Here is a 16,382-nt window from a genome sequence, read left to right on the forward strand (position 1 = left end):
ACAGTATCGGATACTGCCTAATAATTAAAGAACATTCTATCACATACAAATGTGTTTTCTTGTTTACATACATAATATGGTCTCATATTTTTGAGAATTAATTTTACTTTTAACTATTTTAAATAATATACATGCATTTATTTATAATATGATTTAAATAATAGACAACTAAATAATTTAAGATATTTTAATTTATAAAAATAATTGTCATTTTTTTAAGTTACACCACTGTCACTAGATATCTCAAGGTGACAATATTGTAAGTACTCTCCATTTTACTTTGCAACCAATATCGTCCTTGAATTATCCCTCTACTAAGCATCCAAAAAGAGAAAGTTCAAATATTAACATAAGTCAAAAACACAATAAACACCATCACAAAATTATCCTGCCTTCGTTTTTTTAATACAGATGATTTTGTGAATTTTTCTCTGTACATAGCACGCACTGTTACTATTTTTATTAGTTTGACATTGACACCAAAAACTCACATTGAAGACGAAAAATTTAAATAATGTAAACTTTAATTCACTTCTTTTCAATAGTGTTGCACTAAGTAAATGCACACTAGTAAAGTAGTATGACGTTTGGCGTGTCAAGCATAGCTGTCACTCACACTAAGATAAAACCTTAGGCCAGACTCTTCTTTCCCAGTGGGCACTTTGGACAAGTGCCCAGGGCCCACGATCGACAGAGGCATTCCTCAGATAAAAAAAATTGCATATTTTCGAAATAATATTCGGACTTTTCCGATACATCCAGAACCAGATAGGTAATAATACAGTAACTAGGTATTTCAAAATAGTGATAGGGTCCCATTATTCTAATATGCCCAGGGTCTCAATATGTCAGGGTCAGTCCGTTTGTTTTAGTTATTTTATAGTGTGACACTCCATCTAGATACATAAATAATATAAAGTTGCCTTTCCCTTTAGTACCTACATATACAACATATATAGTATGGAGTCAGGAACAAACAGGCATTTTTATATTAAAAACTTCAATTTTTTAAATTAATTTTTTCTTTTTTTTAAATATGAAATGAATGTTTACTTTATTAGTTATTACCTATTCAATAAAAGTTTTAAGCTTTGTCAAAAGTAACATAAATGTTTTCTTGAGTTTGAAATGTAAAATTTAAATAAAATATATACCTATTTCTTATATCGTATCTCGGACAATATACCTATATTAGTATAGGCATATTGTACGTAATTACACTTAAGTTTCGGCGGTGTCAGATGCTGGAAAATATTAATTAAAGGCTAAATTTTTTATAATTTTTCTTTTTTTCTCCATTAGATAAATTCTACTTACACTACGTAATAAAATTATGAATAAAAAGATTATTAAAGTCCGCTTGCTGAGAGAACGCTTTCTGACGTTTGTCTGTTGGTCATGAAATTAAAAAAAAAAACATTTTGACAGTGTAGTATAAATTAAAAAAAAATACAAAATATTTTCTGTTCAATATTAAATTTAACACAATATTTCTTTATTTATTGTAATTCGACTATTTTTTAACATAATGTTTAGTAATATTATTCGTTCCAATGGCAAATAAAAATTGATAATTTTTATACTCCACGCTATCTTGGCGTCGACTAATGACCTATCAGACGTATTCTCTCAGCAGCCAGACTTAACCATTACTTAAGTAGATATATATCTGAAGATATATTAACACATACTAACATTAAAAACTGATTAAAGCCAAGAAAGTTAACACCACAGACAACAGATTTATTAATATAGATAAAATATCGTTCAAACTTACAGCGATAAATCCGCACACTAAGGACATATTTTTGTCTTTTAAAATTAAAATAATATTAATTACTAGAACATATTTCTACTACGATGATGACTATACAACTCGCAAATCAATCGCCATTATAAATAAGCCTTTATTCAAAGCACATTGACAAGTTGCTTGAAAAGAAATCCGTTTCTAAAATTACAATCAACTTAGAGCCTCGTGACGTCAGCTTCTGCGTCTTTTTCCTTCTTACCGCCGAGTTCCGCGTAAATCTCTTCTATAGATCTCCTCTTAGTCTCTGGAACGTAGAAGATGATGTAGGCCGTGCTGATGAGGCACACACCGGCGAAGATCCAAAAAACTAGATATAATCCAACTTCTGCAGCCAATGGTTGGAAGACTCGCAACTGCACTGAGACTAGAGCACACGCGAAGGCTATGACGATCGATGTGACCGTGCCGCGGTACTGAAAACAAAAAAACATTTATTATAGCAGATATACTTTATGCCGATTGATTAGGATGCGTGTGGATGAAAGTCCTATCGTATGTCACAGGTAAGATTTCATTGTGATTAAGAGCACCGGTGCGCGCTCAGCTGTGATTTTTGTCATGGTGGCTGTTTCGTCACTTTTGTCAAGTCCGTGAATATGTATAGAGTTGTGCGTACATTACGACGTGACATTTGTGTACGCCGACCGGCGAACAAGCCCGTGACGAAACTGTCAGCGCCTTTACGTTTTTTTGGAAACGTGACGTGACAATGACAAACACTTTAAAGTCAACGTGACAGAAATCACCAGTGTGCGCTAGCTCTAAAATGTTAGATTACAACACGTTTGACGTGTTATAATTTGCCAAACTCCATACCAAAAAAAGAAAACAAAATCCGTTTGACAAATAGAAGAAGAACGTTCTGAACTGTTTTGTTTTGCCTATATTTGCGTATAGTTCCCAATGTTCATGCAGAAAAAATAACGTGTTTAATTATTTAAAATTTGATTGTTATTATAACGGTCAGATGTATGTATCAGATGTATTATATTTGAGGGCTATTTTATTAAAAAAGAAAACCGCAAACGACAAGAACGAAAATTTTCAAAAATTTTTTTGTTTAAAAAAACTTACAACTTATTTACATTTTGCGTGTCTTAACTTGACATCATTTAGATACGAGATCATTTCACGATAGCATTATTCTTAATAGTGTTGCTCCCGAAAGTGTATCCTATATAATATATCTAAGAGGATGCTGGAAAATATATATAAAGCTATAGTACTAATATAAACATACCTGGAAAGAAAACATCTCAGTCATTATGACGAAGGGCACAGGCTGCAGGCCGGCGGCGTCGCAGTAGATGCACAGACACAGAGCCAGCACAGGCAGCCACGCGTGCTCGCCGTTACTCAGCGCGAACCACGCGCCCAGCGCCGTCAGCGCCACGCCCGACACCGCGCACGTCGTGCCCAGCAGCGGCTACACAGTGGGACTCAAATGTAATCATTTTGTGGTACATCAACAACTTCAAATAACTGTCACAGATATAAATCGAAAAAACCCTCGTGAAGTTATATAAATAATAGACATCACATACTGTAATCCCAAAGAAGGTATAGTCGGGGTAAGAAAAGGCTCATCATCTTAAGAACTATTTTCGTGTGTCAGTATGAGCGATAATCTGCTTTACCGATTGAGAATGACATATTGCGTCGCAATGATTTGATGTTTAGACTCAAAAGGTACCTACTAAGAGTTTAAGAGTTGATAAAGGAATGAATTTGAAAACTGGCGAAGGTTTTCTCACTCTGACTATACTTGTGTTATGGAAAATCAGAAGTAACGATGCTACCACAAACACCCAGACCCAAGACAACATAGATCACATTACCTATCGAGTCGGCCGGGAATCGAACCCGGGACTTCGGAGTGGCGTAACCATGAGAACCTGCGTACACACAACTCCACCACAGAGGTCGAATGATTATTCTTGTAGATAATTTCAGTGACTTCCGCGAATTAAATATTTTATAGACATCGTACCTTCCGGCCCGTCCTTTCGACCAAACTGGAGGCAGTGCAAGATCCGACGAGTTGAACTACTCCCAACACCATTGCTTGTTCGTTAGCTGACAGCACCCAGTCGCCGGCAGCCTTGCTGAAGATCAGCGATGCGAAGTGCAGCACGGCGAGACAACCACACAATTCCCTCGCAAGGGTTATTGTTAAAGTTATTCGAAACGCGCGGAATGTGCTGCGGTCAGACACTGGAAATAATGTTTAATTTTTATTTATTTTGATACTTTAGATTATTTAGAAAAATATTCGATGCGAAACGGCGGATATCTGGCTGTAGCAAGTATTTCAGCTGAAGACAAAATTTATTCTTCAAGTATATAATTAGGATTAATCCATTTTTGTATTACTAGTATTACTCATTTATGGTATGCCTATATCAATTTTATATTTTCTTGTTAAGCGCATTTCTTATTTTTGCCATTTAGAAGTTGCGCCTCATATGAATGCGAAGCCGGGGCCTTATTATAAGATAATTTAGTTATGTAAACTCTTTTTGCACAAGATACCTCCTCAGTAAGCCTTGTAGTTATAAAGATTATTTAGAAAACTAGATGTTGGTAGATAAAATTTCGAAATCTAATAATTTACTGCACATTCATTCTTTATCACATTGGACTGGCTCCTAAGTGGGTTCAATTACACGTACCTACAGGTCTCTAGCAAGGAGAAACAATCGTAAAAACTATAAAAATATAATAATGATGGCTTATGAAACTTTAGCCGATGTCAGGGAGTCAGGTTACTTGACGTCGAATATTCTAGTTATGGTAAAATTAACGCTACACATATATAAAAGTAATACACAAATTATTTTTATTTACAAATGAAATTTGAATGTTGTTTTCTAGAAATTAGAGTTTTCAATTTCAGTTAAAAGATTTTTTTTTATGACATAGGTGGCAAAGCTGGTTCCACAAAGTGGTTGTGCGAGGCAGAAAATGTCTAAGAAATTGCGTTGTTGTGGATTTTCGGATATCAAGATTATCATAATGCCTTTCTGGGCCATTCAATCCTGCGGTCTATATTAACTTGGGACAATATAGTAGACATTTTCATAGCACAGTTCCGGGCTTAGGACCAGTAGCTTTAAGCTTTCCAAGGCACGGACAATGGGGAATGTTATCATAGGAATAACAAATGGCGAGATAATTTTTAAAATTTCTCGAATGAAGTAGTCAATATCTCTTTTTATCAGGTATAAATCAAATCATTTAAAAGTAATAAAATTATTATCTATGTCTAAATCTCATTGTCTTTGATTAGTAACTTTTATTTCAATTACAAAAACAAGAAATGTTTTAGACATTTGTTGATATTCAATAACTTTTAAAATATATATTTTTGAAAGACGAAGCCACATTCCTGAGCAGTTCTACAAGATAACGCCATGATTAATTGAATGTTTTAATACCGATTCTACGTCTGCTAATAAAAATATAGGCGCTAAGGTACACACCAAATTCATGGTTTTTTTAACTGGATGATAAATATTTTCATTTTAACAACGAAAAAAAAATCTAAGCTATCATGTTTTACTAGTAGCCTCCCACATTCGTCCAATTCCTCCCATAAAATGAATTTACAACAATTATTTCATAGAATATGATGCGTTACGTTGTAAAATAGATGTTTGTCCGAAATTTTGGCTCAATTTTACCAGTCAGGAAGAACGACAGTATAACTATGGATTAATCGCAAAATACTATTTGATATTTTGACTTCATAACTTTTATGACTAGCAACTCGCTCCGGCTTCGCACGGGTACAATGTTGATACTAAATATACTACAGATTTTTTCTTTCTCCTTTACTATGTGTTCATGACAAATCACTTTTTTTATTTAAAAATACCGCATCAAAATCCTTTGCGTTATTTTAAAGAGATCTTTATGAATTTTTTCCCTACGTTTGTATCTAAGTATACATAGGGACAGACAGCAGTAAATGACTTCGTTTTATACTATGTAATGATGATAGCAGAACCGAAATAATTACTATTTAGATACTGTCTTAGATACTGTATGATACTGCCGTACACAATCATACCTCTTAAAGCTTTAGTGCTAAATAAAGTTAAATATAATATTGTTCACATTTTTCTAGGAAATAACAACTATTAACCTCTTTAATGAAATCTTTTTAATGTTCGATAACAAGTTTTCGAAAACAGATTATAAAAAAGAAATTCAAGGACTTATGATATGTTTTATGCCTACAGATAATATATTTACAATACAGAAACAGTTACATCTCAACCTAGGCAGTACGAAGCGGGCAGTTAACAACTGGCATTATAATTGATTAACATTAACACATTTGATGCAGAACGAGGTCTAATTCGCCTCGTATATGTCATAGACTAGATAGTATATGTCATCAAAAACATAGATGTATCTGTCGTGAGACCGTAACATCTATTTGATATATTGTAGGGAAGTTATTAGATATATGATATCTGTTAAAAATTGAATGCTGAGGTACCTATTTTAATATGGGGTCTCTTTAACCACGTAAGGCACTAAATAAATAAAATTCGATCGCATGACATTCTCACATTACATCGAGTTTTAGTTTCTTAAACTTTAACGTCTATTATAAGCCCCTAAACGGTATTACGATAGTTTTCCTATGAGGTCTTCAACGCCCTGTGTAGCAAGAACGAAAAATAATAACAAATGATGCCGTAGCCAACGTTAAACCAAAATTCCCGCCAAAGAAAATCGAATCAAACTTTCGTTGATTCCAATATCCAAATATCAACTTTCACGCGTTTTTGCTTTGAACCGATTAAGAGATCCATTAACAAATATATCGAATTATCGAACCGTTACCAAAATAGGACGAACCGGCGCGACCGGTACACAGTTATGTTCAGGGTTGCCGATGCCTATTCACCGAATTCCCCAAAAATCTTAGCGAAATTCCCCATTTTTTTTTCGTTCAATCACACTAGTCGTGGTTAATGTCTGTATATTGTGTGTTTTTGTTACTATGCTAACTAATAATCGACTACAATTCAATTTTTGTGCTAACTAAAAGACGGATAAACAATCAATTGCTGATCGTTTTGATATAAAACGCATAAGTATAAATTCCCCTCATTTTCGCCACATGTAACAATCCCCACACTAATCCCCGATCGACTTACGATTCCCCGCGGTTTGGGGAATTCCCCACACATTGGCAACCCTGGTTATGTTTGCCGTCACCATGGCAGACTTCCGAACCACTCAGGTGCATACACAGAATGTCAACGCAATGTCAATTCGTTACTAGCTGGGAAGTATTGTTTAACTAACACTCGTAATACCGTTACTCCTTACTTTGTATCTACGCTCGCTAACAACTCGACAGCGGAAACAATATTATAGTTATGGCCGAAAGTGTTATTTAACGAATTGTAAATATGTCTTGACACTTCTCGAGTCTAGGTTAAGGGTATTGGATAATGTATACGCTGTTGTTACTTTGTGTTTATATCTTGGGTTTTATGCGCGTTGCTGAAGTTATGACATTGAGGTATTGATTATAAATATTTGTTATGTTTTTGGTTTTGCTTTCTTAATTATTTTGTCAACTTCATGAATGACAAATAGTTTATTGAACGTAAACAATTCTTGGAAAATTACATAACTAAAATATGTAGTAACGATAACTTATTTTACAAATATACCACTTAATATATATATATATATATATATATATATATATATTTTATCTTTTAATTTTAAATGACCAAAGAAACAATGTAAACGAAGGTGTAGATGAATCATTTAAAACTAGTAAGTATTTCGTGAAATGCAAGAGCCTATTTCTTAAATAGAACAGCTTAAAATTACAGAACTGCCACAGTTCTGCCACTTTACAGATATGTTCAGGGCTTAGGTTTACCATAGGCTGTATTTTTGAGACATACTTATGACATATTAGGGAATAAACAGCTCTCATACATATTTCAAATAATAAAAAAAAAAACAATAATCGTTCCATATCTGAATTATCCCTATATACACAACATTGGCTGACAGTGTCCGCCATTTATTACATTAAAACCTTTTCCGAAACGCGCTGCATCGTCTGGTATAAGTTCAATGTATATGGGTTTATTATTTTATTCAATTATAGAGAACACAAACATTTTTCCTCGTTTAATAACATAAATTACATATATTCATTGATTTCTTAAAATTTAGAAGTAATTGAAACAGCATAAACTAATTAAGCGGAGAATTAAATTAAGATATAATATTTTGAATAAGTATTTATAAAATGTTAAATATTTTAGCGTAATTTGGGAATCCCATCGCTATTTGGGTATCAAAGAGGTTCGAGACCATTTCAAAATTTACAGGATTTTATTTTGCACTTTTTATTTAATTAAATTTGTCTTACTGATCAACGAAGATAATTATTTAATGTGTAAATAAGTAAATATATTTAACGTCAAAAGCAATAAAACAGACCGTTTGAATAATTAAATACTTCGATCTTTGTCTAAGCCGGCTTGGTTTTGCAAATCTTTCCATAAATGGTATAATTAAAAAAAAAAAACAAAACGCCGTTATACTCGTGCCAATATAAAATATTCAAAAATGGTGATCGATATCGCGCCACCTCATTCGCACATTATTTCCATCTCTGTCGCATTCTTAGGTCGAGTAAAAAAAAGTCTACGAATCAATAAGGTTTTATATTTATTCGACATTGAAGTAAAAGTAAAAAATGCTCTGCAACTTTGTAAATATGTATATATTTTAGTAGATAGCTTGTAAAATAGCTTTTCAAAACATGCGGTCAATTATGGATGTATTTCTAAGGCGATCAGGAGATGAGTTACGGAAACTAAGCAAAAAAAACTTCAGTAGAGAACACGCGATCTATTGTTAAAAGTCACTTATATTTCTTCGACTATTTCAACTATGCCAAAACAAAAACAAATGATTCTCGTTACTCGGTCTCCTGACCGACTTTGGTCTCGACAGCTAATTATAATATAAACGTAGACTTTTAAATTGTGCAGGGTATTTGAAGCATACAAGCGCACGAACTCAAGTGGACTATCTTTCCTCATTTTCATAGTCTGATAGGATTGGACGGGATGGCGGCAAGAGAGGTGAACACATATCAATATCTTTTTACCGCATCAAACCTAAAACCTCAATATCTGGATATCAAATTCAAAAATATTCTTAATCTTCTAAAAGTACTTTTGAACCTTAATGTTACATTTTTGAATTAAATGAAAGCTACCTCGGATTCGGAAACTAGATTTCACAGGGAAGAACGGAGAAGGAAGTCAGTATGGGCAGTCAATCCCAATCTCATTACATAATGAACGTAATATAATATAGTGTAATAATACATACAATAGGCTATTTGACAATGCGAAAATTAAATTGTGAATTATTGTAATCAGTGTATATTATGAGTTTCAAAATGGTTATTTACTAACGAAAGTTGAAAATAATACTTAATTTATTCAAAAATCCATAAATAAAAATGCACTTTTTCAATCGTTTGTCACGTGACACAAAACGCTCCTGGTTGGCCGGGCTTATGATGAAGTCACTTTCTTGTTAACCTTGCTTTGCTTACTATATGTACCACAGATTAAAATACAAGAAAGTGACGTCACCGACCCCATTGCAGCGCCATATTGTCCAAGTAGCGTTTTTGCGCGCTATTTAAATATGGAATGATATTTTTCGGCAAATATGTACTAGAAATAAAAAAATCAACTTTTACTGGGTTCCTTAACTTCTACTAAATAATATAAAATTGTTTTTAAAAACCAGTCAAATAGCCTATTTACACAATGGTGAGTTTTGTTCGTACCAACATATATCTTTTACGACATTTAATCATCTTTTCTCTCTGACACACGTGCTATACGTTTATTAGTACAAAGTCCGGACAAAACTAGATCATATTCCATAAATGCTGTTTATAAATGGATATATGCTTAGAATAAAAATGTCTTAAGGCTAATTAGAATTCTAGAATTAATACAATGATATTCTAATAAACAGATATGTTATATCCATACTAAACAACAGAAAAAAGTGTGCCGGGCCGGGGACCGTTTATTTTAGTTTATTTTTACATTTCGTTAAAAGTAAAAAGGATAGCTTGATAAAAACGAAAAGTAAAAGGGATAACTAGATGTTTCAATTACGCAAAACGTATTACTACGTAATTATGATGTATTATAACCTATTAGGTACTACGTAAAACGACTAAAGAAAAATGTCCCAATTAGGACGTTTTCTTCACTTTTTGCGCGTTAATAACATATCTGTTTACTAAAACATCATTGAATTTATAGATATAAAGTTTTCACATACCTAACGTCTTTAACGTTGGAAAGAACTTTCTAGAATTACTCTGCTCCAGTTCCAAGAGTAACGTCTGTAATTCGCTATCCACTACAGTATCGGTGGTCTGCCGGCAGCGCAACCAGGCCAATATCGAGCGAGCTTCCTAAAAAACCAAAAATTTTTTACAACATTATACAACTCAAAATTGGAGCGTATATTTAAATGTAGATTCCATTGATAAATCAGTAAGAAACTCAGTATAAATTAGTTAGTTATCCTGTATTAATCACAACAGTAAATAAATAATAAACTGTTTATAATTAAATTTATATATTCCGCATGATAATCAACGAATAATATTTACCTTTTTATCTTTTAGTATAATTATTCTATGCTTATGAAATTACTGATTTATACTAAAAAATATTAAACGCCGTATTGGATATTATTTTTGGAGCACTATAGCCATTTCAATGGAAGTTCATTGATACATTTACCATGAAATTATAAAAGTTTATCTTTCATTATATCCGAAACTACTAGACAACTATTATTACCGTTTAAACGACCATATAACGACCGTTTAAATGACCGTGAAATATCAGAGTTATGAGCGGCAATGATTGTGATCACTGTCAATTAAAGGTTACAAGTACCACAGTAGCATGTAACGCACAGAGTACGTAGCTGCACAGCATTACACTTGTGAGATACAAAGTGATTTCTTATAGAACATCACTTTTAAATAAAATAGCATTTGTATGTAAGTGCTTTATTTTAAATAGGCATATGTGCCGTAACATCGCATTAACAAAACTGATTTGCCAAGAGCGAAACAAGAAGAATAGGACTATGCCCAATTAAATAATAAACGTACTAATTGTCAATCAAAATCAAAATAAACTTTAATCAAGTGGGCTTTTATAAGCACTTTTGAATCGTCATTTAACAATTAAGTGAAGCCACCACTGTTTCGGAAAGTAGATTCTACCGAGAAGAACCGGCAAGAAACTCAGTAGTTACTATTTTTCAACATTTAAAAAAGTAGAGTCATGTTAGTTAATACAATTATTTAAATTAATATATCCTGCCTGGAAGTCAACAGGTATTAATTCCACGCCTTTTTTTCATCTATAAAATCTTGTATCGAATAACTTACTAACTTAATAACTTTTTTACCAATGTATTTTTTATAAACGATTTGAATTTACGAGACGGCAAAATTAAAAATGTCTGCGGACTATCTTGCATAGACAATTAGTACGATAGTACGGCAAAAGAGTATATGCGTGTGGGGTATATGGTGAGTGTTCCTTAATTATATAAAGTGTTAATAAATAATTAAGACTAGAGGAATGTTATAGTTACAGTAGACAAGATCTGTTAATTTAAGAAAAAAAGAGGCCCTGTTAATGAGACTTGCCTGATGCAATAATATACACATATACTAAATATATCATTTATAATCATAAAAATCGTCTTTATTTTTTAATATTACTTATTTATTTAATATTCCAGATAACAAACAAGCAAATTAACCACCTCATATGAAGGTATGTAAACAAGGAAATAATTTTCAAAATCAATTGACAGACCTGTATTATGATATAAACAATTACAGGGCGGAAAAAACATCGATTAACTACATGATATATGAATGAAAGATACAAGATATATTGGTCACTTGATGGTGAGTGGTCACCTCCATCCATATTGGCATTTTAAATAAGGTTAACGATCGCTTAACACAAGTTTACTAGGCTTAGTTAGAACATATGATGTAGGGGTTCCTACCCAGACGGGCTTGCCCAAAGCTCTACTATCAAGTAAATTAAGTCTTGGTGCTTGATTGAATTTCCTTGCCATTGATTGTGTTAGTCAGCCTCCACACCCATGAGGTTAAATTCCATGCATAATAAAAAGCATAAAAGAAGGCTTAATTTTGGTTTAATATTTTCTTCTGGTTTATAGAATAATCTGTTCTATGTTACGTTTAATGGATATATAAAAATTATAATCATCATTATCATGATCATTCTGTAATATTCCACTGGATACGAGCCTAACTCAAGAGGCACCAATGTGCCTAATCTTGGACCCTACTCATAATCAATCATAGCCATTTGAAGGTTAAAATTAATATAAACAATATTCAACTCACTTCAATTTTACCGCATTTCAATAAATACGACGGTGTCTCAGGCATCGTTGGGAAGACCAATAGATGTATCAGTGGTACCGCTAAACAGATCCACAGGGTCGCGTGGTAGCACAAGTACTCTCCGATTACGTATACCAGGAGATTGCCCAGATTCTGCGATAAGACTACAAGACTCCCCAGCGTTCCTCTGATGCAATCATCACTGATCTCTTTTATGTAGAGCGGAGTTACCACATACGAACCGCTGACTCCAAAGCCGATGACAGCTCGAGCTGATATCAAGGCCCAGTTCTCGGTGGAATACAATTTTAACCCCCAGGCTACCTGAAAAAAATAGATATATCAGAAAGAGGTCGTATATGCCATCTAATATTAAGTGTGAGTGCATTTCAATCGAAGGTGTTATTGTTATAAATGTGAAAGTAACTCTGTCTGTCTGCCTGTCGTTCCTTCAGGACCAAACCGCTGAGCGGAATTTGATGAAATTTGCTATGAAGCATCTTAAATTCCAAAACGGACATAGGCTACTTTTTTGCCTAACACATGACAACCAACATCCTAAAACGCAAACAAAACCGCGGGCGACTAGTTATAAGTTTCTCCTTCCACCGAAATAAAATATTAGATCTGATTTAAAACAAAGTCATTTACTTTTTTTAGTATCTATGCAATCACTGATTCAAAAACTCTGTCGTAAATAGTTTCCTAATTAGTTAGCTATTAACATTTAAAACGACCGTATCAAAATAGACATCTTTATTTCTACAATAAATATAATGACAATTAAAATGTCGTTCGATTTATTTCCATAATAAATCGCAAGGCATATCTATTTATTATTAGGGATCTGAGCGCTTATATTATGCTTGTTAACATAATGCATAAATTAGGCCTGTTAAATTTTAAATTTTAAAGTTAAATTTTATTTTTCTATCAATATCGATTAAGACAAGTGTAATTATATTTTTGGGAACATAGGTAGCTTGTCCATTCGGTCACTGAATGGGGCTTCCAGATTTATCTACAAGGTCGTAATTGTCAAAAAGGATGACAAAACTGTGCGAGAATTGGCGAGAATTGCCGTGCCCACAGATAAATAACTTATACATTGAACTGACATAACATTGATCGAGATGTAAATTAATCGATAATATTAATTATTCGTGACAAATGTATAAAAATATCGTCAAAGTTTTTATCAGAATCTTGGAAGTGAAATATAAGTGATTATGTGATAATCTGTTATTTTATAATTTTTTTGTTTTGGGAATATCATGGTATATGAATTGATTCATTCTGCCGTTGAAATAATCCGTAACTAACTAGTATTACACGAACATAATATTACACTTAAAAAAGTTAGTTAGCCGTGTAATATAATAATGTCAATAATTAAATCAATTATTGAGATTGATCTCAGATAAGAAATTTGAAATTATTTTCTGCTTCGTTAAATTGTCAGCGAATAATTATAACAGATAAAACAAGAATATTTAAATATATAATAATATATAAATACAGTTTAAAATGGAAGAACTATGGTTTATTTTGAATATTCACAAATTCCAATAAGGCTTACTAACTGTATCTAATAAAAAATCTTACGTATTAGCTAAAAAATGTGGATTAGGCCTTATATTCTTGATACCTTTATGCGATATGTGCCTTATGAATGACTGACTAATGACGAGTCAAATATAACACTTAAAATGCTAATTATGTTTAACGTACAGACATACTTTTATCAAATCTAAATATATATAATACAAGAATTGATTTTGCATAATTTGATTATTTATATTCATAAATAAAAAAAGTTCAATAGCGATCACTTCGACGACACATGCTCTGTTAATTTATTATTTTATTAATAATAAATAAATTACTTAATTACGTGAAATTATCATAGGAATCGTCGTTACAAAGGTTGGTTGAATATAATCATATTGGTCATATATGTCATATGTATGTATATGTAACCCAACATAACATAGAGAGGCCGTTTAATTATTCCATCAGAGCGGGAAATTTACAAATGCGGATTTAAAAAAAAAAAAAAACAGTGTAAAGCACTTTGTCAGAAAGGTGTAGAGCTCATAAAATATTTTTAAATTTTAGTCATCATTTTATGTATGAAATCATCATTTAATCAAAACTCATAGATTAGTGACATTTTTAGTTTCATTTAAAACACATTACTATTGCCCAATTTATCAATTCTTTTTTAGCCTTTTTTTTAAAAGACGGGAACGTTTCCCTCGAAACCTAACGTATGGTCATGTTATATAAGTATGTGTTTCGTGCGACACAAACATCGTATAATATTATTATGTTGATTTTATTGTGGTTTTTAAAACAGGTAAATGAAAATAACTATAAGTTATTAATTGTCGAGACTTGTATTAATCGCGACTTAACTTGAGGAATGTTAAATAATTGTTTGAGTGTTTGTTCAGAATGATACTTTCAATTCCATAGACGTTTTTAGTATGGGATTGAATTAAATTGAAAATCAAAAATGTTGTTTAATCCTTTCTTAGTGTAGTTTTCCACACACGTAGTTTGAAATTTTGCAGGACCCATGGACAAATTCTTGAAGCTATGTCTTGATAGCTAGTTGGTCAAAACATTTTCCTGACTGAATATCAAGGCATAGAAATAACTAATGAGTTTGCATAGTTCAAATTTGGGGCAAAGGTTTATTTGATAACGTACGCAACTACTAATAAAGGAGTTTTAGAAATCTTAACTTTAAAGAAAAGCAATGGAGCTTTGGATGAATCTAGATGAGCAGTTAGCATACAATATTTTTAACTTAAGGAAATATTATCTAACTTACAGCCATCGAAAATGATGTAAACATGAGCGCCTTTTTCCTTCCATAATTATCCACTATAAACCCGAATAGAAATACTGCTGGTGTACCGACGAGGTAGGGGACGGACGCCATCCAGGATATGACATCGGGGTGTACTGCTTCTGCTGCGGGTGAATCTTCAGACATGAGCCGTGCTCCCATTGGTGACAACCAGCCGATGCCCATGCCATAGGAAAATACCGGGAGCACCACTGGGGACAATTAAATAAAGAAGGTTAGTATGTTAATAGCAGTAGGAATATTCTTCGCTTTCTTCTTTCACGATTTCATCTCTCTTCTTAGACAAATATTTTCTGTATAAATAGGTTGATTGTTTTAGATTCTTTTAGTATTTATTATGAAGGATGTATATTGATAGTAATATTTTTGAAAGGCGCCAAAAATCGAATTTATGTAAAATAATGAGAAACATTATTGTCGACCTCCGTGGTCGAGTGGTGTGTACACCGGTTTTCATGGGTACGCCACTCCGAGGTCCCGGGTTCGATTCCCGGCCGAGTCAATGTAGATTATCATTAGTTTTCTATGTTGTCTTGAGTCTGGGTGTTTGTGGTATCGTCGTTACTTCTGATTATCAATAACACAAGTGCTTTAGGTACTTACATTGGGATCAGAGTAATGTATGTGATTTTGTCTCATATTTATTTATTTATTTATTTATTTATTATTGCTCATTTATTGTCTACACTTGTGACCGAAGGTTTGATTATGGTTATTTTGGTTCACAGACTTGGAAATGCGATGAAATATTTCTATATATATATATATATATATATATATATATATATATATATATATATATATATATATATATATATATATGTATATGTAAAGCGTTTCGCATGCTATGATTTATGCTGAGGATTTCCAGAGAGTTTAAGCGTGTTTCAACTTTTGCTCTTTTATATAAATCATTTGTGACACCTATTCTACAATACGCACAGTCTGGAATCCACAGTATAGTAAATATATATAATTCATCGAAAATATTCAGGAAAAGTTTTTAAAATATTTAAAAGATACCGTCAACTGAACAGAGCCGCCTTGAACGTGATATGGTGTTCTTATATAAATCGATCCACAACATATTTGATTCCCCTTATTTCCTTTCGAAAATAAATATCAAGTGTCCTCGCCCTGGCAGTCGCAACAAATCTATTTTTGATTTTCCATATACATTCCATTTT

At 32.6% G+C, this 16,382-nt stretch overlaps 1 protein-coding gene across 1 annotated transcript in view; it reads right to left on the reverse strand.

Annotated features, from left to right (window-relative positions):
* Window positions 1–1,487: 1,487 nt before the first annotated feature.
* The window catches only part of LOC124540339 (facilitated trehalose transporter Tret1-like), a 31,394-nt gene continuing 16,499 nt past the window's right edge, over window positions 1,488–16,382 (reverse strand). Inside the window, exons 2-7 of the mRNA XM_047117855.1 lie at window positions 15,157–15,386; window positions 12,318–12,641; window positions 10,184–10,319; window positions 3,804–4,027; window positions 3,054–3,239; window positions 1,488–2,226 (exon numbers count right to left, since the gene is read on the reverse strand). Coding sequence (XP_046973811.1) covers window positions 1,969–2,226; window positions 3,054–3,239; window positions 3,804–4,027; window positions 10,184–10,319; window positions 12,318–12,641; window positions 15,157–15,386 — 1,358 coding nt within the window. The 3' untranslated portion in view covers window positions 1,488–1,968. The remainder of the gene's footprint in view (window positions 2,227–3,053; window positions 3,240–3,803; window positions 4,028–10,183; window positions 10,320–12,317; window positions 12,642–15,156; window positions 15,387–16,382) is intronic.

The sequence above is a fragment of the Vanessa cardui genome, chromosome 24, assembly GCF_905220365.1.
Source record: "Vanessa cardui chromosome 24, ilVanCard2.1, whole genome shotgun sequence".
NCBI classification, from domain to species: Eukaryota; Metazoa; Arthropoda; class Insecta; order Lepidoptera; family Nymphalidae; genus Vanessa; species Vanessa cardui.